We start from the raw sequence: 21783 nt of genomic DNA, 5'->3' as shown, positions 1-21783 counted from the left end.
AGGATGGACTGGTTGGATCTCCTTGCAGTCCAAGGGGCTCCCAAGAGTCTTCTCCAACACCACAGTTCAAAATCATCAATTCTTCTGTGCTCAGCTTTCCTTATAGTCCAACTCTCAAATCCATACATGACTATTAGAAAAACCATAGCTTTGACTAGATGGACCTTTGCTGACAAAGTAATGTCTCTGCTTTTTAATATGCTCTCTAGGTTGGTCATAACTTCCCTTCCAAGGAGTAAGTGTCTTTTAATTTCATGGCTGCAGTCACCATCTGCAGTGATTTTGGAGCCCCAAAAAATAAAGTCAGCCACTGTTTCCCCATCTATTTCCCATGAAGTGATGGGACCGGATGCCATGATCTTGGTTTTCTGAATGTTGAGCTTTAAGCCAACTTTTTCACTCTCCTCTTTCACTTTCATCAAGAGGCTCTTTAGTTCCTCTTCACTTTCTTCCATAAGGATGGTGTCATCTGCATGTCTGAGGTTATTGATATTTCTCCCAGCAATCTTGATTCCAGCTTGTGCTTCTTCCAGCCCAACATTTCTCATGATGTACTCTGCATGTAAGTTAAATAAGCAGGGTGACAATATACAGCCTTGACGTACTCCTTTTCCTATTTGGAACCAGTCTATTGTTCTATGTCCAGTTCTAACTGTTGCTTCCTGATCTGCATGCAGGTTTCTCAAGAGGCAACTCTCAGCTGGTGATCTGGTATTCCCATCTCTTTCAGAATTTTCCACAGTTTATTGTGATCCACATAGTCAAAGGCTTTGTCATAGTCAATAAAGCAGAAATAGATGTTTTTCTGGAACTCTTTTGCTTTTTCCATGATCCAGCGGATGTTGGCAACTTGATCTCTGGTTCCTCTGCCTTTTCTAAAACCAGTTTGAACATCTGGAATTTCACGGTTCACGTATTGCTGAAGCCTGACTTGGAGAATTTTGAGCATTACATTGCTAGCGTGTGAGATGAGTGCAATTATGCAGTAGTTTGAGCATTCTTTGGCATTGCCTTTCTTTGGGATTGGGCTTCCCTGGTGGCTCAGATGGTAAAGCATCTGCCTGCAATGCAGGAGACCTGGGTTCAATTCCTGGGTCAGGAAGATCCCCTGGAGAAGGAAATGGCAATCCACTCCAGCACTCTTGCCTGGAAAATCCCATGGACGGACGAGCCTGATAGGCTACAGTCCATGGGGTCGCAAAGAGTCGGACATGACTGAGCTACTTCACTTTCACTTTTCTTTGGGATTGGAATGAAAACTGACCTTTCCAGTCCTATGGCCACTGCTGAGTTTTCCAAATTTGCTGGAATATTGAGTGCAGCACTTTCACAGCATCATCTTTTAGGATTTGAAATAAGCTCCACTGGAATTCCATCACCTCCACTACCTTTGTTCATTGTAATGCTTTCTAAGGCCCACTTGACTTCACATTCCAGCATGTCTGGCTCTAGATGAGTGATCACACCATCGTGATTATCTGGGTCGTGAAGATCTTTTTTGTACAGTTATTCTGTGTATTCTTGTCACCTCTTCTTAATATCTTCTGCTTCTGTTAGGTCCATACCATTTCTGTCCTTTATCAAGCCCATCTTTGCATGAAATGTTCCCTTGGTATCTCTAATTTTCTTGACGAGATCTCTAGTCTTTCCCATTCTGTTTTTTTCCTCTATTTCTTTGCACTGGTCACTGAGGAAGGCTTTCTTATCTCTCCTTGCTGTTCTTTGGAACTCTGCATTCAAATGGATATATCTTTCCTTTTCTCCTTTGCTTTTCACTTCTCTTCTTTTCACAGCTATTTGTAAGGCCTCCTCAGGCAGCCATTTTGCTTTTTTCATTCCTTTTTCTTAAGGATGGTATTGATCCCTGTCTCCTGTACAATGTCATGAACCTCCATCCAATGTTCATCAGGCACTCTATCTATCCGATCTAGTCCCTTAAATCTATTTCTCACTTCTACTGTATAAGCATAAGGGGTTTGATTTAGGTCATACCTGAATGGTCTAGTGGTTTTCCCCACTTTCTTCAATTTCAGTCTGAATTTGGCAAGAAGGAGTTCATGATCTAAGCCACAGTCAGCCCCTGGTCTTGTTTTTGCTGACTGTATAGAGTTTCTCCATCTTTGGCTGCAAAGAATATAATCAATCTGATTTCAGTGTTGATCATCTGGTTGTGTCCATGTGTAGAGTCTTCTCTTTTGTTATTGGAAGAGGGTGTTTGCTATGACCAGTGCATTCTCTTGGCAAAACTCTATTAGCCTTTGCCCTGCTTCATTCTGTACTCCAAGGCCAAATTTGCCTGTTACTCCAGGTGTTTCTTGACTTCCTACTTTTGCATTCCAGTCCCCTATAATGTAAAGGACATCTTTTTTGGGTGTTAGTTCTAAAAGGTCCTGTAGGTCTTAATAGAACCCTTCAACTTCAGTTTCTTCAGTGTTACTGTTCAGGGCATAGACTTGGATTACCATGATATATTGAATGGTTTGCCTTGAAAACGAACAGAGATCATTCTGTCGTTTTTGAGATTGCATCCAAGTTCTGCATTTTGGACTCTTTTGTTGACTATGATGGCTAATTCATTTCTCCTAAGGGATTCCTGCACACAGTACTGGATATAATGGTCATCTGAGTTTAATTCACCTATTCCATAGAGAGGTGGCTTTTAAAGTGAGCCTGGAGTTTGTTCAGGAGCCAGCTAGATCCATTTACAACCCAGGTGAAAAGCTCATGTTAGGGAAGCACTTGGGATCATCAGGAAGTTGAAGGAAGCTTCTTGTAATTAAAGACCAGGGAGCAAGGCAAAGATGAGATGTCAAGGACCTTGGGATTTGAGATCATTTTTTTTTTCAGAGTGGTTTTAAGTTCACAGAAAAATTGAAGATACAGAAATTTCTCATATACCCTCTGCTCCCACTCATGCATGTTGTTCAGTCATCCAACAGTGTCCAACTGTTTAAGACCCCATGGACTTCGTTTACCAGGCTTCCCTGTCCATCATCATTTCCCAGAGCTTGCTCAAACCTAGCTCCATTGAGCCGATGATGCCATCCAACCATCTTGTCCTCTGTCATCCCCTTCTCTTCCCTTCAATCTTTCCCAGCACTGGGGTCTTTTCCAATGAGTAGGCTTTTCACATCAGGTGGTCAAAGTATTGGAGCTTCAGCTTCAGCATCAGTCTTTCCAATGCATATTCAGGGTTGATTTCCTTTAGAATTGACTAGTTTAAGCTCTTTGCCATCCAAAGGACTGTCAAGAGTCTTCTCCAACACCATGGTTTGAAAGCATCAATTCTTTGGCACTCAGCCTTCTTTATGGTCTAGCTCTCACATCCATACATGGCAACTGGAAAAACCATTACTCTGACTATATGGACCTTTGTCACACACACATGCGTAGCCTCCCTTATTATTAACATCTCCCACCAGAATGGTATATTTGTTATAGTTGATGAACCTACGTGGACACATCTTATCATCCAAAGTCCATAGTTTACATTAGGTTTCACTCTTGGTATTATGCATTCTATGAGCTTGAATAAATATGTAATGACATGTATATTCTCTGCCCTAAAATTCCTCTGTGGGATCTTGTTTTTTTTTGTTTTGTTTTGTTTTGTTTTTTGTTTTTTGTTTGTTTTTCTAAATATGAGGAGTAGCCCCTGCAGGGCTGCAAATTTCAGGCAGATGTCTTAATAATAGTCTTATCTCTTAGCTAATAGGAAGTTGCTATATAACACAGGGAGCTTATCCCAGGGCTCTGTGACAACTCAGAGGGGTAGGATGGAGGGGCCGCTTGGAGGGAGGCTCAAGAAGGACGGGATATGTGTGCACTTCTGATTGATTCATGTTGTTGTATGGCAGTAGCCAAACACAACACTGTAATTATCTTCCAATAATTTTTTTTTTAAATAGCTTTATCTCTACTTCTTGTCCCAAACAGGTAAAATGATAGAAGATTACTGGGGGGTATCGAGAAAGATTCTCGGAGATCTGAAATTCTTGGAAAGTCTCAAGACATATGACAAAGACAACATTCCCCCAGTGATCATGAAGCGGATCCGGGAAAGGTTTATCGATCACCCAGATTTCCAGCCTGCTGTAATTAAAAATGTATCATCTGCATGTGAGGGTCTGTGCAAGTGGGTGAGAGCCATGGAGGTGTATGATCGTGTGGCCAAAGTGGTGGCTCCCAAACGGGAGCGGCTGAAGGAAGCTGAGGGGAAGCTGGATACACAGATGCAGAAACTGAACCAGAAGCGAGCAGAGCTGAAGCTAGTGGAAGACCGCCTCCAGGCCCTGAACGATGACTTTGAAGAGATGAATACCAAGAAAAAGACATTGGAGGGAAACATTGAAATCTGTTCCCAAAAGCTGATCAGGGCAGAAAAACTGATTAGTGGTCTTGGAGGAGAGAAAGACAGATGGACAGAAGCCGCTCGGCAGCTGGGCATCCGTTATACTAATCTGACGGGGGATGTGTTGTTGTCCTCTGGGACTGTGGCTTACCTGGGGGCCTTTACTGTGGATTATCGGGCTGAGTGCCAGAAGCAGTGGTTGGCCCAATGTAAGGACAAGGTCATCCCTGGCTCCAGTGACTTCAGTCTTAGCAACACATTAGGAGATCCTGTAAAAATTCGTGCCTGGCAGATTGCTGGGCTTCCCATTGACTCCTTCTCCATTGACAATGGCATCATTGTATCCAATTCCAGACGCTGGGCCTTAATGATTGACCCTCAGGGGCAGGCCAATAAGTGGATCAAGAATATGGAGAAAGCAAATAAGCTATCAGTCATCAAGTTCTCGGATACCAACTACGTGAGGACGCTAGAACACGCCCTGCAGTTTGGTGCCCCAGTCTTACTAGAAAATGTTGGGGAAGAGTTGGATGCCTTTATTGAACCCATCTTGCTCAAGTCCACATTCAAACAGCAAGGGGTTGAGTACATGAGGCTTGGTGAAAACATCATCGAATACTCCAGAGATTTTAAGTTATATATCACAACCCGTTTGAGGAACCCACATTACCTCCCTGAGGTGGCCGTGAAAGTCTGTCTCCTCAACTTTATGATCACTCCCTTGGGCCTCCAAGATCAACTCCTTGGCATCGTGGCTGCCAAGGAGAAGCCAGAACTTGAAGAGAAAAAGAACAAGTTGATTGTGGAAAGTGCCAAGAACAAGAAACAACTAAAGGAAATTGAAGATAAGATATTGGAGGTCCTTTCCCTTTCTGAAGGCAACATACTTGAGGATGAGACTGCCATCAAAATTTTGTCCTCTTCCAAAGTGTTGTCTGAAGAAATCTCTGAGAAACAGGAAATTGCTTCAGTGACAGAAACACAGATCGATGAGACCCGTATGGGCTACAAGCCAGTGGCTGTCCATTCTGCCACCATCTTCTTTTGTATCTCTGACCTGGCCCACATTGAACCCATGTACCAGTACTCCCTGACATGGTTCATAAACCTCTACATGCAGTCTCTGGCCCATAGCAAGAAGAGCGAGGAACTAGAGCTACGAATTGAGTACATCATTGATCATTTCACCCTCAGCATCTACAACAACGTCTGCCGCTCTCTGTTTGAGAAGGACAAGCTGCTTTTCTCCCTCCTCTTGACAATAGGAATCATGAAAGAGAAAAAGCAAATTAATGAGGAAATTTGGTACTTTCTTCTAACTGGAGGCATTGCCCTGGACAACCCTTTCCCCAACCCAGTTTCTGAGTGGCTGTCTGAGAAGGCATGGGCAGAAGTGGTCCGTGCATCTGCATTGCCAAAACTGAAAGGCCTTATGGAACATTTGGAACAAAATGGTAATGAATGGAAGTTCATCTATGACTCAGCCTGGCCCCATGAGGAAACATTCCCTGGATCTTGGAAGTTTCTTCACGGTTTGGAGAGAATGGTGATCCTCCGATGTTTGCGGCCTGACAAAATGATTCCAGCCATTCGGGGGTTCATTGCTGAACACATGGGAAATGTATACATTGAAGCCCCTACGTTTGATCTCCAGGGGTCCTACAATGATTCCAATTGCTGTGCACCATTGATATTCGTGTTGTCTCCAGGTGCAGACCCAATGGCAGGTAAGGGTAGAATGTTGTGTGAGGAATATTAATAGATGGATAACAATAGCTTGTCCCTATTGAGCAGGAATCTCAAACTCAAATGGCCTTGAAGGGCAATCCAGTTAAGAGACTAAGGCAGGGCTGGGACTGCCTTTTCCCAGGCAGTCTTTTCTGGCCTAAGACTTCTTTTCTGGCCTAAAGAGGGCAGCTCTTTTGTATTGTGCCATTTGATAATGTTACGATGACCAGATTATCTGCTTCTTCAAAAGGAAACCAGAAAGGTAGAAATCACCCATTTTAAAAAAATATTTATTTATTTGGCTTTGTCAGGTCTTAGTTGCAGCATATGGTGTCTTCCTTGCATCATGTGGGGTCTTTCATTATGGTGTACTGGCTTAGTTACCCTGCGGCATGTGGGATCTCTGTTCCCTGACCAGGCACTGAACTTGTTTGTGTCCCCTGCACTGCAAGGCAGACTCTTAACCACTGGACCACCAGGGAAGTCCCAGAAATCACCCATTTTTAACTCATTCAATTTTTTTCTTAAAAAACCTTAAGAGGGTTAGCCAGGGCTAGATTTAGCCTGGTGACTGCTAGTTTATCACCTTTGTCTTAGACCATTTTCTCAGACCGTTGTTTCTCTCAGCTATGCTTTTTTCTCTTCTTTGAATCTTTAAATTTTTTGAGTAATTCATGCCTCATGTAGTTTTAAAAAAAATGCAAAAAGCATAGGATTATGGCTCCATTAGGACCATTTTGTTACCTCAACAGACATTTGGTAAAGTGGGAGAACATTTTTGTTCTCACAAATAGAGGGTACTACTGGCATCTAGTAGGTAGAAGTAACGGATGCTGCTAAACAGCCTACAATGCCCAGGACAGCCCTCACAACAAAGGATTATCCAGTCCATAATATAAATAGTACTGGGGTTTAGAAGAGCAAAAGGTACATCTTCCTCCTAACTGTCTCAGAAATAACTGCTACTAGTAGTTTGTGTAATTTTCCAGAAAGTGTGTGTGCATGTAAAAGGGTATGAGTTATTGATAGAAATAGATTAGTTTTCTATTCTGTTCAGTTCAGTTCAGTTCAGTCGCTCAGTCATGTCCGACTCTTTGCAACCCCATGAATCGCAGCACGCCAGGCCTCCCTGTCCATCACCAACTCCTGAGTTCACCCAAACTCATGCCCATCGACTCAGTGATGCCATCCAGCCATCTCATCCTCTGTTGTCCCCTTCTCCTCCTGCCCCCAATCCCTCCCAGCATCAGAGTTCTTTTCCAATGAGTCAACTCTTCGCCTGAGGTGGCCAAAGTACTGGAGTTTCAGCTTTCGCATCATTCCTTCCAAAGAAATCCCAGGGCTGATCTCCTTCAGAATGGACTGGTTGGATCTCCTTGCAGTCCAAGGGACTCTCAAGAGTCTTCTCCTGTTAGGGGATCTTAAAGCTTTAGTTTTCCCTTTGTTGAATGAAAAAAGAATACCAGAAATGTAAGTGACAAGATTGGCAGTTCTCCTGTGAAAACAGAAATTTGACATGTATTCTGACCTTGTTAGAAAGCTTGCTTCAAAGAAAATCAGAAGAAGGAGCTGAAATGAACTGGTACTTTTCCAGGTTCCAACACTTAAATTATTGTTATTGTCAAAGCTCAATTCATGACCCTTTACTAGCATCTTGCTTTTCTTCCCTATGTTGTTTCTGTGGTAGTCTTATATAGGAAAAATGAGGGGAAACTAGGAAAAGTAGAGAAAAGAAATGGAGGAAACAGTAGAATATGCTCTGTAAAATGAAGATGTGTTGAGAGAACAGGCCTATAAAATATAATGGAGTATGTAGCTTATTCCTGTCCCTCTATACTAGAGGCTTCATCAGATTCAGCTTGGATGCTGTCCGAGGCAACCGTGGACGCTGTGTCCCTCATAGTGTGTCGTATTAGGAGACAGATACTATCTGGTTGTCATTTATCATTAGATTGATCAGTGGGTTCAGGAGTCGTCAGTGTGATTCACGTCAGTACTCCTCTCCTGCCTCCTTTATAAAATTTCCCATCAGCCTTTCACCTAATATGGTGGCTCTCACTCTTGGCTGCACATTGAAATCACCTAAAGAGCTTTAAGAAAATCTCCATGAAAAACAAATACTGTATAATATCACTTATATGTAGAATCTAAAATGTGGCACAAATGAACCTATCTATGAAACAAAACCAGACTCACAGACATAGAGAAAAGACTTCCCAAGGAGGGGTTGGGAAGGGAAGGCTTGGAAGTTTGGGGTTAGTAGATGAAAATTATTATATATAGAATGGATAAATAATAAGGTCCTACTGTATAGCACAGAGAAATATATTCAGTATCCAAGGATAAACCATAATGGAAAAGAATATAAAAAAGAATGTATATATAACTGAATCACTTTGCTGTACAGCAGAAACTAACACTACACTGTAAATCAATTATATACTTTGATAAAAATAAATTAAAAGCAGCCAGTGAGAAAAACAAGATAACCTACAAAGAACAGCAGTTAGACTAGCAACCAGTGTTTCAATAGCAACAATGCAGTTAGTGGAATAATGCCATCATTGTGCTAAAGGAAAATATGCAAATATAAAATCTATCTTTCAAGAATGGAATGAAATAAAGAGAACATCTTAATTAAAAACTGAAAAGAAGAAAGAAAATCTTCATGTGCAGGCTTTGCCTTCCACCAATTAAATTAAAATCTTTGTAGGTTAGACCCAGGCACTGTGTCTTATAAAGCTTTTCAGGTAATTTCAACATGCAGCCAGTGTTGGGAACCAATGACCTAATGGTTTTATTGGCCTTAGAAAATCATTACCCAGATGCATTATTGCATTAGGGACTGCAAAATGATGAGAATTTAATTCTATCATTCCTCCCTCATAAATTAGCTGGAACTCTTCCATAAAGAAGAATTTTTCTTTATCAACTGTTTGGTTTAGTCAGGCAGCAAAGGTTCTTGCTCATACGCTATTTACCAGCTTTCAGAGTAATGAAAGCACCAAGAAGGTGGTTTTCTGGTACATTTATTAGTGCATGGGTTTTAACATAGTGGATGTTTCACGTATAGTAGTGTTTTACTCCACTCCTGTCATCATTCTTTTTGATGCTCAGATTATTCATCCTTTAGCCTATTAGGATAGGAGTATCTCCGTGGCTATATGCTTTTCACATAACCCCAGTGGTTTTTGAAACTTCCTTGCTGTGTAGAACTAGCATATATCTTTCAGGCTTATCTTGAACAAATGTTTCTCCAAGAAACTCCAATTCCTTTATTGGGTGATGGTGTTTGGAAACCTAGGGTTTCTGTCACTACTGAGTACATCATTGATTGCAGACCTTACTTTCCACTCATTCTCTTTTTGGCTGCATCCCACCTGCTTTTTTCATGCTAATTTTTAAAATGTATTTCTTTCTGGTTGCAATGGGTCTTCATTGCTGCACATGGGCTTTCTCTAGTTGTAGCAAGCGGGGGCTACACTTCATTGGAGTGCATTGAGGAGGCTTCTGTTATTGCGGAGCACAGGCTCTTACGCATGGGCTTCCATAGTTGCCATACCTGGGGCTCAGTAGTTGTGGCACAAAGGCTTAGTGTTGCTCTGTGACAGTCTTCCCAAACCAGGGATAGAACCTGTGGCTCGAAGGGATTCATATGATCTTTGGGTTTCCCTGGTGGCTCAGATGGTAAAGAATTCGCCTGCAATGTGGAAGACCCAGGTTCGATCCCTGGGTCAGGAAGATCCCCTGGAGAAGGGAATGGCTACCCTCTCCAGTATTCTTGCCTGGAGAATCCCACGGACAGAGGAGCCTGATGGGCTACAATCCATATGGTCACAAAGAATCAGACACGATGGGAGAGAGTAACACTTCCATGTTGAATTTTTATCTTCAATAACAATGCTTTCCATTTCTAGAAGTTTTATTTGTTTTGTTTCAAATTCAGGTATTTTTTTCCCATAGAAGTCTGAAATTTAGGCTGACTCAGGAAGCAATGCAGAAGCTTGTCACCGGCTTAGAGCCTGGGTAAAAACAAAAAAGCAACAATTGTTCAGTGAGAAATTAAAATACCAAGCCTAGGCTACATGCAGATGAGGCTTTTAGAGTTATAGTACCCTGTGGTATGGGATTCTCAAGCTGAGAAATTTCCTGTAAAACTGATCCAGAAGGGGAAAACCCTGGGGACACTAGTGTTTGTATCTACAAAATTGTTCTGTTAGGGCATTCCTTAAACCCACAGTATGTCAGACTCCCACAGAATAACACAAACTTGCTGATTGTGAACTGACAATAAAAAAAAATTATAAACTACATGAGGAAACACATCACTATAAGGGATAATCAGCACATCAAACAATTAAGAGAATTAATACCCTCCCCAGGATTATGGGGATATTATGGTCTGAATTTGTCCCTCCCAAGTCTGTATGTTAAAGGCATAATTCCTAATAACTCAGAATGTGACTGTATTTGGAGATAAGGTTTTTAAATAGTTAATTGTAAGGTCATTAGGGTAGGTCCTAATCCAATAGGAATGATGTCCTTAGAAGATTAGAACACAGATACAATGACAGGGAGAAGTCCATGCAAGGACACAATGAGAAGATGACATGAGGAGAAAGTGAAAGTGAAGTTGCTCAGTCGTGTCTGACTCTTTGCAACCCCATGGACTGTAGCCTACCAGGCTCCTCTGTCCATGGGATTTTCCAGGCAATAGTACTGGAGTGGATTGCCATTTCCTTCTCCAGGGGAGCTTCCTAACCCAGGGATCGAACCCAGGTCTCCCACATTGTAGCCAGACACTTTACTGATGTAAGCAGAAAATGGCCACAAACAAGCCAGGAAAAGAAGCCTCAGAGGAAACCAAGCCTGCCAGCACTTGGATTTTTGATTTCTAGCCTCCAGTACAGAGAGAAAATAGATTTCTGTTGTTTAAGTCATCCAGTCTTTGGTTATTTGTTATGGCAATCCTGGTGGATTAATATTGTCTCTGGGACAGACCATAAAAGAAACACACCTAGTTGAGCTGTTTCAAATCCTGAAAGATGATGCTGTGAAAGTGCTGCACTCAATATGCCAGCAAATTGGGAAAACTCAGCAGTGGCCACAGGACTGGAAAAGGTCAGTTTTCATTTCAGTCCCAAAGAAAGGCAATGCCAAAGAATGCTCAAACTACCTCACAATTGCACTTATCTCACATGCTAGCAAAGTAATGCTCAAAATTCTCCAAGCCAGGCTTCAGCAATATGTGAACCGTGAACTTCCCAAAGTTCAAGCTGGATTTAGAAAAGGCAGAGGAACCAGAGATCAAATGGCCAACATCTGCTGGATCATGGAAAAAGTAAGAGAGTTCCAGAAAAACATCTATTTCTGCTTTATTGACTATGCCAAAGCCTTTGACTATGTGGATCACAATAAACTGTGGAAGATGCTGAAAGAGATGGGAATACCAGACCACCTGACCTGCCTCTTGAGAAACCTGTATGCAGGTCAGGAAGCAACAGTTAGAAATGGACATGGAACAACAGACAGGTTCCAAATAGGAAAAGGAGTATGTCAAGGCTGTATATTGTTACTGTGCTTATTTAACTTATATGCAGAGTACATCATGAGAAACACTGGGCTGGAAGAAGCACAAGCTAGAATCAAGATTGCTGGGAGAAATATCAATAACCTCAAATATGCAGATGACACCACCCTTATGGCAGAAAGTGAAGAGGAACTAAAGAGCCTCTTGATGAAAGTGAAAGAGGTGAGTGAAAAAGTTGGCCTAAAGCTCAACATTCAGAAAACCAAGATCATGGCATCTGTTCCCATCACTTCATGGGAAATAGATGGGGAAACAGTGGAAACAGTGTCAGACTTTATTTTGGGGGGCTCCAAAATCACTGCAGGTGGTGACTGCAGCCATGAAATTAAAAGACGCTTACTCCTTGGAAGGAAAGTTATGACCAACCTAGATAGCATATTGAAAAGCAGAGACATTACTTTGCCAACAAAGGTCCGTCTAGTCGAGGCTATGGTTTTTCCAGTGGTCATGTCTGGATGCGAGAGTTGGACTGTGAAGAAGGCTGAGTGCCAAAGAATTGATGTTTTTGAACTGTGATGTTGCAGAGGACTCTTGAGAGTCCCTTGGACTGCAAGGAGATCCAACCAGTCCATTCTAAAGGTGATCAGTCCTGGATGTTCTTTGGGAGGAATGATGCTAAAGCTGAAACTCCAATACTTTGGCCACCTCATGTGAAGAGTTGACTCATTGGAAAAGACTCTGATGCTGGGAGGGATTGGGGGCAGGAGGAGAAGGGGACGACAGAGGATGAGATGGCTTTATGGCATCACCGACTCAATGGACACGAGTTTGAGTAAACTCCAGGAGTTGGTGATGGACAGGGAGGCCTGGCGTGCTGCGATTCATGGGGTCACAAAGAGTCAGACCCGACTGAGTGACTGAACTGAACTGAACTGAAAAATCATTAAAGAAGAAAAACTCAAAAACAAGTATAACACTGGCTGCCTCTGAGGAAGAGAGATGTGAAAGAGATCTACTTGAAATTTCACTGTCCAAATACCAGTTTTCCTAGTAAGTTTGTAAAAGCCCAGTTCCTAAATTAACTTATTTACAAAGCAGAAATAGAGTCACAGATGTAGAAAACAAACATAGTTACCAGCAGGCAAAGAGGGTAGGGATAAACTGGGAGATTGGGATTGACACATACATATTACTCTATATAAAATATATAACTAATAAGGACCTACTGTATAGCACAGGGAACTCTTTTTAATATTCTGTAATGACCTATATGGGAAAAGAATCTAAAAAAGAGTGTATACATGTATTTGTATAATTTATTCAGTTTGTTGTACACTTGAAGCTAACACAAACCCCATGGACTGTAGCCTGCTAGGCTCATCCACCCATGGGATTTTCCAGGCAAGAACACTGGAGTGGATTGCCATTTCCTTCTCCAGGGGATCTTCCCAACCCAGGGATCAAAACCTGGTCCCCCACACCACAGGCAGACTCTTTAACATCTGAGCCACCAGGGAAGCCCAAAATACTGGAAGGGATAGCCATTTCCTTCCCCAAGAGATCTTCCCGACCCAGGGATCGAACTTGGGTCTCCAGCACTGCAGGCAGATTCTTTACTATCTGAGCCACAGGGGAAGCCACATCAACTATACCCCACTAAAAATGAAATGTAAACCCCCTTTTCTGTATTGTTATTGTAAATATGGTCTTAAGTAGCCTGTTCTCTTTCAAAAGTCCTTTTTCTTCCTGATCTCAGGCCTGCTGAAATTTGCTGATGATCTTGACATGGGAGGTACCAAAACACAGACCATCTCCCTTGGCCAAGGCCAAGGCCCTATTGCTGCCAAAATGATCAACAATGCCATCAAAGATGGGACCTGGGTGGTCTTACAGAATTGCCATCTGGCCACAAGCTGGATGCCTGCTCTGGAGAAGATCTGTGAGGAGGTGATTGTTCCTGAGAGCACCAACGTGGGATTCAGGTGAGATGATGTCCCACCACTGTGTCTCTGGGCCCCAGTCTTGAGCTCCATATGTCATGGTAATGACTGGGAATCCAAACAAGACAGTTCAACCCTCAAGAAGCTCTCGGTCTAGTAGAAGGCAGACCATATATGAATAATGTTGATACCATGCAGTACCTGCTGTACTTGTTTGAACAAGAATGGACAAGGAAGGAAAAGTTGAGGAAGGCCTTGAGTATTGAAAGATAAATAGGAATTTTCCAGGAAGGACATTCCAGACAAAAGGGACAACATTTTTAGAAGCAAAGGAAACACCAAGAAGTTATCTTGTGATTCTGGGGTATATGCTGTGAGAAGCTGTTGTAGGGAGGTGATATGATATGTCTGAAAAGATAGATTTAATACCAGCAAATTAGTTTTAAAGCTTATTGGTCCCCCCCCCCAAAAATCCCACCTGTAGTCTAGCTACTTGCTCTATCTTCTATTTCTAGAGATCCATGGAATTTTAATCAGTATTGGAAGCAGCCATTTGTTTTCTATGAACTTGAAAGTCCAGCAAGACTAGGCCTAAATTTTTGCATTTAGAGAATGATGAAATGAACCAGATAGGCTTTCAAGTCTTTTAACTTAGATTTTCAGTGATCTTCTTATTCTGGACCGGGGTGAGCAAACTATGGCCAAATCCAGTCTGCAGCCTGTGTTTGTATAGCTTGCAATCTAAGAATAGCTTTACATTTTTTTTATGGTTGAAAAAATTGAAAGAAGAATAATACTTTATGACATGTGAAAATTATATAAAATTAAATTTCAGTATCTATAAATAGAGTTATAAAGTTTTATTGAAATATAATCATATTCACTCACATAATATCTACAACTGCTTCTATGCTTCAAGTAGTTGTGACAGAGACCATATGGCATACAAAGTCTAAACCACTTACTATTTGATCCTTGATAGGAAAAGTTTGCCAAATCCTGTACTAGGCAACAAAATTTGCTAGTTATTTTTATTTTAGTTATGTCTGCCTGAAAATAGCAAAGTGTTTGGTGTTTATTTACAAAGCCAGATTAGGCCATAGTTGATTGTATTCATGTAAGGCTCATATAAGATTAATGTAGAAGTTTAAGAGGAAATCCATTAATTTCAAGAATTCTATTTTGTACGGGATGCTGAGTTGTTTCATTTATTATCAGTTACATACTCAATGAAGAAAAATTATTCATGTTGACATCTAAGACTTCTTGACCCCAAAGTTGGAGAAGGAAATGGCAACCCACTCCAGTACTCTTGTCTGGAAAAGTCCATGAATGGAGGAGCCTAGTAAGCTACAGTCCATGGGATCACAAAGAGTCGGACACAACTGAATGACTTCACTTTCACTTTCACTTTTAACTTAACCCCAAAGTCACAAGCTTAAGTGCTTCCACAAGCCAGCGATGTAACATAAATGACTGAAGAGGATTGGGCACAAGAAATATTCCACTTTCCACACTGCAGTAGCTATCATCATGGGCATTCAGCCTCAGTTGAATATCAGTAGGGGGTGGTGAGGACTGTGGTAAACTAGAAGCACATGCCCCTTAGACGGTAAAGCATCTGCTTACAATGCAGGAGACCAGGCTTCAATCCCTGGGTTGGGAAGATCTCCTGGAGAAGGAATTGGCAACCCACTCCAGTACTCTTGCCTGGAAAATCCCATAGAAGGAGGAGCCTGGTAGGCTACAGTCCATTGGGTCGCAAAGAGTCGGACACGACTGAGCAACTTCACTTCCACTTCCACTACTGCCTAATGACAGCTAACTGTTTCCAAGCAAGCATGAAGGCCTCTTGTGTCCAGATTTTCTGATTATTTTAAAGGAAAGATGGGAAACTAGAATTTTAAAGAAAGAAAATGAAGAAGTGAAGTCACTCAGTCATGTCCGACTCTTTGCAACCCCATAGACTGTAGCCTACCAGGCTCCTCCATCCATGGGATTTTCCAGGCAAGAGTACTAGAGTGGGTTGCCATTGCCTTCTCCAGAGGATCTTCCCGACCCAGGGTTCAAACCCGGGTCTCCAGCATTGTAAGCAGACGCTTTACCGTCTGAGCCACCAGGGAAGCCAGAATTTTAAAAGAAAGCCCTAGATTTGTAAAAGCTGGCAACTACTTAAAAAATATGTTGCAGCATTGTGTTGGTTAGCATGGTGAGAGTTAAACATCAGCCAGCTGAAAACTGAGGTCAGGTCATAGGCCACCAGTTTATGGCCTCTCCTTCCCTTCTGAGCCCTGTGCCTGGACCATAGCAGGCTGCCCACCAGCCCTTACCACACCCCCAACTTTTCTTCCTCCATGTGGTTGCTCAGCCTGTGTCTTCAATGACTTTTCACCCCCAAATCTGCCTGTTGGAAATCTTTCTAATGTCTAGCAAAAAAAACCTCCATAAAAATGAAACAAAACAGATGCCACAGTATGTATGTAGCTTGAGCCTGAGTAAGAAAAGCAAATGAAAGACAATATGCCAACATGTTAACCTGTAGATGGTAAAATTATATATATTTATATATGTTTCTTACTAAATACTTTTGCCTATGTTCTCATTTTTTTTATGGACATAGATAAAATTTTATTATTTAAGGAAAAAAATCTTCCATATTCTCAAGACCCATTTCAAATGCCACTGGCTTCTATGACAGAAGTCAGCAAACTTTTCCTGTAAAGGGCCAGATAGTGAATATTTTAAGCTTTGCAAGCCATATTGTCAAATGCAGCTATTTAACTCAGCTGTTGTAGCATGAAAGCATCCCTAAATAATTTGTAAATAAAGGGGTGTGGCCATGTTTCAATAAAACTTTATTTATAAACATAGGTTAAGGCTAGATTTGACTCCCTGGCAGTAGTTTGCAGACATCTACTCTCCCCAGCCCATGTATCCCTACAGCCTATTACTTCCCTCCCTCCCTGCAGTCTTGATTTTAAAACTTCTTGGCACTGCTTGTCTTTTCTCCCCTCCTCAGCTCCCATCTCCCTTCCCCTCCTCTGCACACCCCCGACCCTGCCCCTGACACCCCCAGCAGCAAGACTGTGAGTAATCTGGAAGCAAGAAACAAGGTGTGTCCTTGAAAACCCCACCTGACCTTGCTATACCTCTGTTTCCTCACTGGCAAAGGGGATGGTAAATCAGAGGGTGGCTGTGGGGATTAAAGTAAATGAAGGGACATAAATTCTCAGCATTGGGTTCAACATCTATCAGAGTATAGAAAAATGGTAGTTATTTTTTTTGTTACTGTTTTTTAATATATGTATTACATTGCTCTAAATAATTGAATCTGTTGCTTTTTTAGACTCTGGTTAACCAGCTATCCATCAGAGAAGTTTCCAGTCAGCATCCTCCAGAATGGGATTAAAATGACCAATGAGCCCCCTAAAGGGCTCCGGGCCAATCTTTTACGCTCTTACCTCAATGACCCCATCTCAGACCCCGTGTTCTTCCAAAGCTGTACCAAAGCAGTAATGTGGCAAAAGCTATTGTTTGGCCTTTGCTTCTTCCATGCCATCGTTCAAGAAAGGAGAAACTTTGGACCCCTAGGTGAGAAATGACAGCATACCTGGATTGCTGGGGGAAAGATCATAGACAGATGTAGAAATGCATTCAAGTTTGTACTCAGGGTTGCCAGTAAAATAAGGTGTAAGAAAAAAGATAAGGTATAAGTACATTCCATGTAATATTTGGGGCATATTTATACTAAATATGATTTGTCGTTTACCTGAAGTTAATTTCACTGAGTATCCATGCATTTTTCTTTAATAAGTCTGACAACCTTATAACCAGATTAGGATTAGGGTCAGAGAAAGAGGTGATGCTCCAAAATCAGAGGTCTCCTAATTACTGAAGTTATGTGATAATGAGAAGATTGAAAGCTCTTCCCTTTGGTGTGTATTTGCCTAGCTTGGGTACAATGGCCATTCTCCAGGGAATTTTCACCAGGTACTTTATAACAGTTTAGGTTGCTCTCTTTACATGTGCATAACAATGAAAGAAATACAACTGGGAAATCTGTGCTTCTTCTTGCAAAAAATAAACATAAATTTTTTTTATTAATGTAACCTATCCATGGCTTAACTTAAGTGACTTAGTATTCTTGTTGGAACAAATCATCAAACTAAATACAGATCTCAAGTCACCATGATTTTAAGGATGGATTATTTTTCTCATGGAGAATGGATGGATATCCATATCATTTCTCATGGATCATTTTTCTCATTATTAATCCCATGGGCTGCCTCTGATTCTTTTCTTGAAATGACCCACCCCAAGGTATTCTTAGCAATTTGGGGGGGTTACCAAAGGAGGCAAATTGTCTTCTTGGTGATTCTCTCCGAGCATTCTCTTTCCTTCTACCTGTCCCAGTTGGCGCCACACCACCTGACTCTTCCACTTAGGGTTTCAGGGATGAGACAGCCAAAGTGGACACTCCCTCTACACTTGCAGCTCACACACCACATTCTTCCATCCATGCCTAACCTCTAAAAATCCATACAACAATTTGGCTTATAGTCCACTGCCCAGTTGTGTTTTGTTTGCCAGAACACAAGTTTTTGGGTTTTTTTAAATTTATTAATTAATTTATTAATAATAAATCATTGTTGGCTGCACTGGCTCCTCATTGCTGCCTGAGGGTTTTCTCCAGTTCCAGCGAGTGAGGGCTACTCCTCATTGCAGTGGCTTCTCCCATTGCAGAGCACCAGCTCTAAGGTATGGGCTCAGTAGTTGTGGCACACAGGATTAGCTGCCCCGCTGCACGTGGAAGCTTCCTGCACCAGGGATCAAACCTGTGTCCCCTGCATTGGCAGGCAGGTTCTTAATCACTAGACCACCAGGGAAGTCCAAGTTTTTGTTGTGTTTAATTTGAACGTGAATTGTTTAGGAGGAAATTAAACATCTCCATTGAATGCAGGTCCCACCACACCCTACTGTCTTACATCAGGCCTGCTTCATACATTTATGTTACTTGGATAGCCCCACTGGGCATTTATCATTATAAACTTTGGAAATACAGTGCAAGGAGGGTAAGTCTCAAAGCTAACTTAGTATTGCTCAATCACAGATACTGCTCTCTACCTGGTCACTAAGGTGTATCTGAGTCTTGCGACCCCAGGGACTGTAGCCTCTCAGGCTCCTCTGTCCATGGGATTCTCCAGGCAAGAACACTGGAGTGGGTTGCCATTTCCTTTTCCACTAAACCTATGCTTTAGTGTTATTTTTGGCATTTTATGCGCCATCTCCTTCTCCAATGCATTACCATGGTATTCCAGCCAGGGTGAATAATCCTATTCCACAAATCCCAGGATGGTAACATCTTCCTTAACAAATGGGGAGATCTATAATGAAATTGAGTTTAGAATGGATGTTTTTTCCAGGCAATATGTCTCCCACGCTGGCAGTAAACGCCAAAGCTAATTGTTGCTAATAGGTGCTTAATATTCATGGGGCTGGAAAGAGGCTCTTGATCCATAATGATGTTTAACTTCACCAGCCCGATCTCTGAATGGGAATTAAGAACTCTCATCCCTGAAGCATCTGATTCATCTTTGCCTCATGCAGGTTGGAATATTCCTTATGAATTCAATGAATCTGACCTGAGGATTAGTATGCGACAGATCCAGATGTTTCTGAATGATTACAAGGAGGTGCCATTTGATGCTCTGACTTACCTGACAGGTATTTATGGGAGGAGGCTTTGACAACCATAAACCTCCACAATTATGCTCCACCTTCCTGCTCCTCTGCTCCCAGCTCCATTCGTTTACTCACTTGTGCCTTCAACAAACATTGAGCTCTTACTGATGCTGGTCACCATGCTGGATATTGTAAAACAGAAAAAACAACATACCAAAAAATCAAGATCAATCCCTCCCCTTAAGTGGTACACAGTCTACAAAGGGAGAGAAATATAACAAAATAAATGACAATACAGTGGTAAATTCAATAAGAGAAACATTTATAAAGTAGAAAGGCAGCACAATGATTAAATTTCAGATATGGGGTGGGGATGATTAGGGATAACTTCCTTAAGGCATTAAAGATGGTTTTGAGGGATAAGTAGGGTTTTACAATTGGAAGAAGAAAGTGGGAGTGAGTGGTGAAAAAAGAAGGCGAGTGCTCCCAGCAGAGATACCCTGAGGTGAAAATGACCCTTGCTGGTTTGTATTAAAGCAGTTCATCAGTGGTCTTTTATTAACCATTCAATATATACCAGTACATAATATGGGAGAATGTAAATATATAAAACTTGGTCACTTCCCTCAAGAAAAATACCATGTAACCCTAGAGAGAGGAGATAGAATATAGATGGGCTAAATGAGTAGATTACTATGGCCAAAAGTCAAAGTGCAGCTCAAAAGAAAAACCTGAGCATCTTCAAAGTCACTTACAAGTTTCTCCTTCAACTCTGGATCCTTTCCCCAGTCAAATGGCAGGTGCGTTATCTACATCGTTCAGTTTTCACAGTAATCTTATAAGCTTCATGTTAGTGACCCTGTTTTACAGCTGGCAAAACTAAGATCTTAGCACAGGTTCTCAGCTAAAGGTGATTTTACCTCCTAAGGGACATTTGACAAATTGAAGAGACATTTTTTGTTGTCACAACCAAATGGATGTGCTACCGGGTAGAGGCCAGGATGCTGCTAAACCTCCTTCAGTGCACAGGACAGCCCCCTACAGCACAGAACTACTCAGTGCACAACATGTCAATCATGCCAAGATTAAGAAATTCTGCTTTAGAGTGATTAAAGTAAAAGGTGACACAGACCTTACTTCAACACAGTGTCCCCTAAAACAAAACTCCAAGTGACATGCACAACATAAGTTCAGTGGATTTTAGCTTGGTGAAAGAACTTTTCCAAATAAGTGAGCCATATTCCCATTATTCCAGGCCACACAGAAGCACATCCCAGAGCTCTTCTTCAGATCACAGAATGAGTGCATAAGTGTCCTGGTATATGGTCTTAGCGTTGGACTGCCTGGCACCTCATTAACCAACCCACTCCAGTTGTGCCAGCTGGCCTGAGAATAGTCACTTTCTAACTGTACCAATCAGGATAGACTAGTTAGGCTGAGACGACCCGCAATCTCCAAGCTCAAGGATGTAAGACACCAAAGGTCTATTTCTTGCCCATCCTGTTATACATGTCCAGTGTGAATTGGCAAGGGTCTCTGTCCATTGTAATTGTCTATCAGAGGCACAGTTGGCAAAGGCTTTACCAACTTTTGATGCCACCATCTCAACATATACTTGTGTGGTCACTGCCACAGGGGTAGCACTGAAGAGCTCATGTTGGGAATTAAATATGCAAGAAGTTGTCACCTGGCCACACTTCACTGCAAGAAGTGTAGTGAGGGAAGTGTAGGAGAAGGGAAGGGTAAGCTTCCTATGTGCCTGGAAGGAAAGATGAACCAGATAGAGATGACTATCAGAGCTCTGAGACCAAGAGACAAACTAACCAAAGAGACAGGTCTTGTTTGGAGAGTGGTGATCTAAACAGATGGACTGAAGTCGAATACATTCTTAATCTTGTACCCCCAGCCCTGTGGCAGAGCCAATGGAAAATCTTGAAGAGATATAATACAAATCCTGTCTCTGTAGAAACTTGTGTTCTTACTGTAAAGAAGAGATATATGTAAAGAAATGCACTTTCCTTTGTAAACATAAAACCCAGGGCCTTAAGGGTACCCTGCGAAGTAGACTTTGCTGATGAGGGGGTGGTGGTGGCACCCTGAACCATGACCCTGCACCTCAGGTTTACCTTCACCTGTAGTCCCTCTTTGGTCCCTTCTAGCACTGCCAGGCTGACTTCAGTGGGAAACCACTCTCCTAGTGTCATCATAAACTTATTTACAGCTGGGACAAACTATAATGTTCACACTAAATTTTGCTGAAGGCCTGAGAAGTCAACAGAGAGAGATCTAGGTGGTGGTTTAAGGCAAAGCAGTTTCCGTAGGGCTCAAATTATTACTCAGTAGGTATAAACGTCCCCTTAGTCTCTTACTTCTCCTGTTATGAGCCACCAAGATGTTCCTCTTAGTCATTTAGACCCCTCCAATGCCAAGAGAAGCTGAGGCCTCTTCAACTTGTCATATTTCCTGCTTCATGTCCATAGACCTGCCCTTTCCTAGCATGGTTGGAATTGGAAATGAACCCACCCTTCAGGAGAGGCTTTGCATGTGCGCAC

At 41.9% G+C, this 21783-nt stretch overlaps 1 protein-coding gene across 2 annotated transcripts in view; it reads left to right on the top strand.

The window, feature by feature from the left end:
* Positions 1–21783, top strand: part of DNAH3 (dynein axonemal heavy chain 3) — a 249628-nt gene that overhangs the window by 210057 nt on the left and 17788 nt on the right. For both annotated transcript variants that reach the window (XM_040257140.1, XM_040257147.1), the window contains exons 53-56: positions 3937–6078; positions 13366–13591; positions 16896–17140; positions 19157–19273. In XM_040257140.1, coding sequence (XP_040113074.1) covers positions 3937–6078; positions 13366–13591; positions 16896–17140; positions 19157–19273 — 2730 coding nt within the window. The remainder of the gene's footprint in view (positions 1–3936; positions 6079–13365; positions 13592–16895; positions 17141–19156; positions 19274–21783) is intronic.

The sequence above is a fragment of the Oryx dammah genome, unplaced genomic scaffold (genome assembly GCF_014754425.2).
Source record: "Oryx dammah isolate SB20612 unplaced genomic scaffold, SCBI_Odam_1.1 HiC_scaffold_2, whole genome shotgun sequence".
Classification (NCBI taxonomy): domain Eukaryota; kingdom Metazoa; phylum Chordata; class Mammalia; order Artiodactyla; family Bovidae; genus Oryx; species Oryx dammah.
This window is presented reverse-complemented; position numbering and strand designations above follow the sequence as displayed.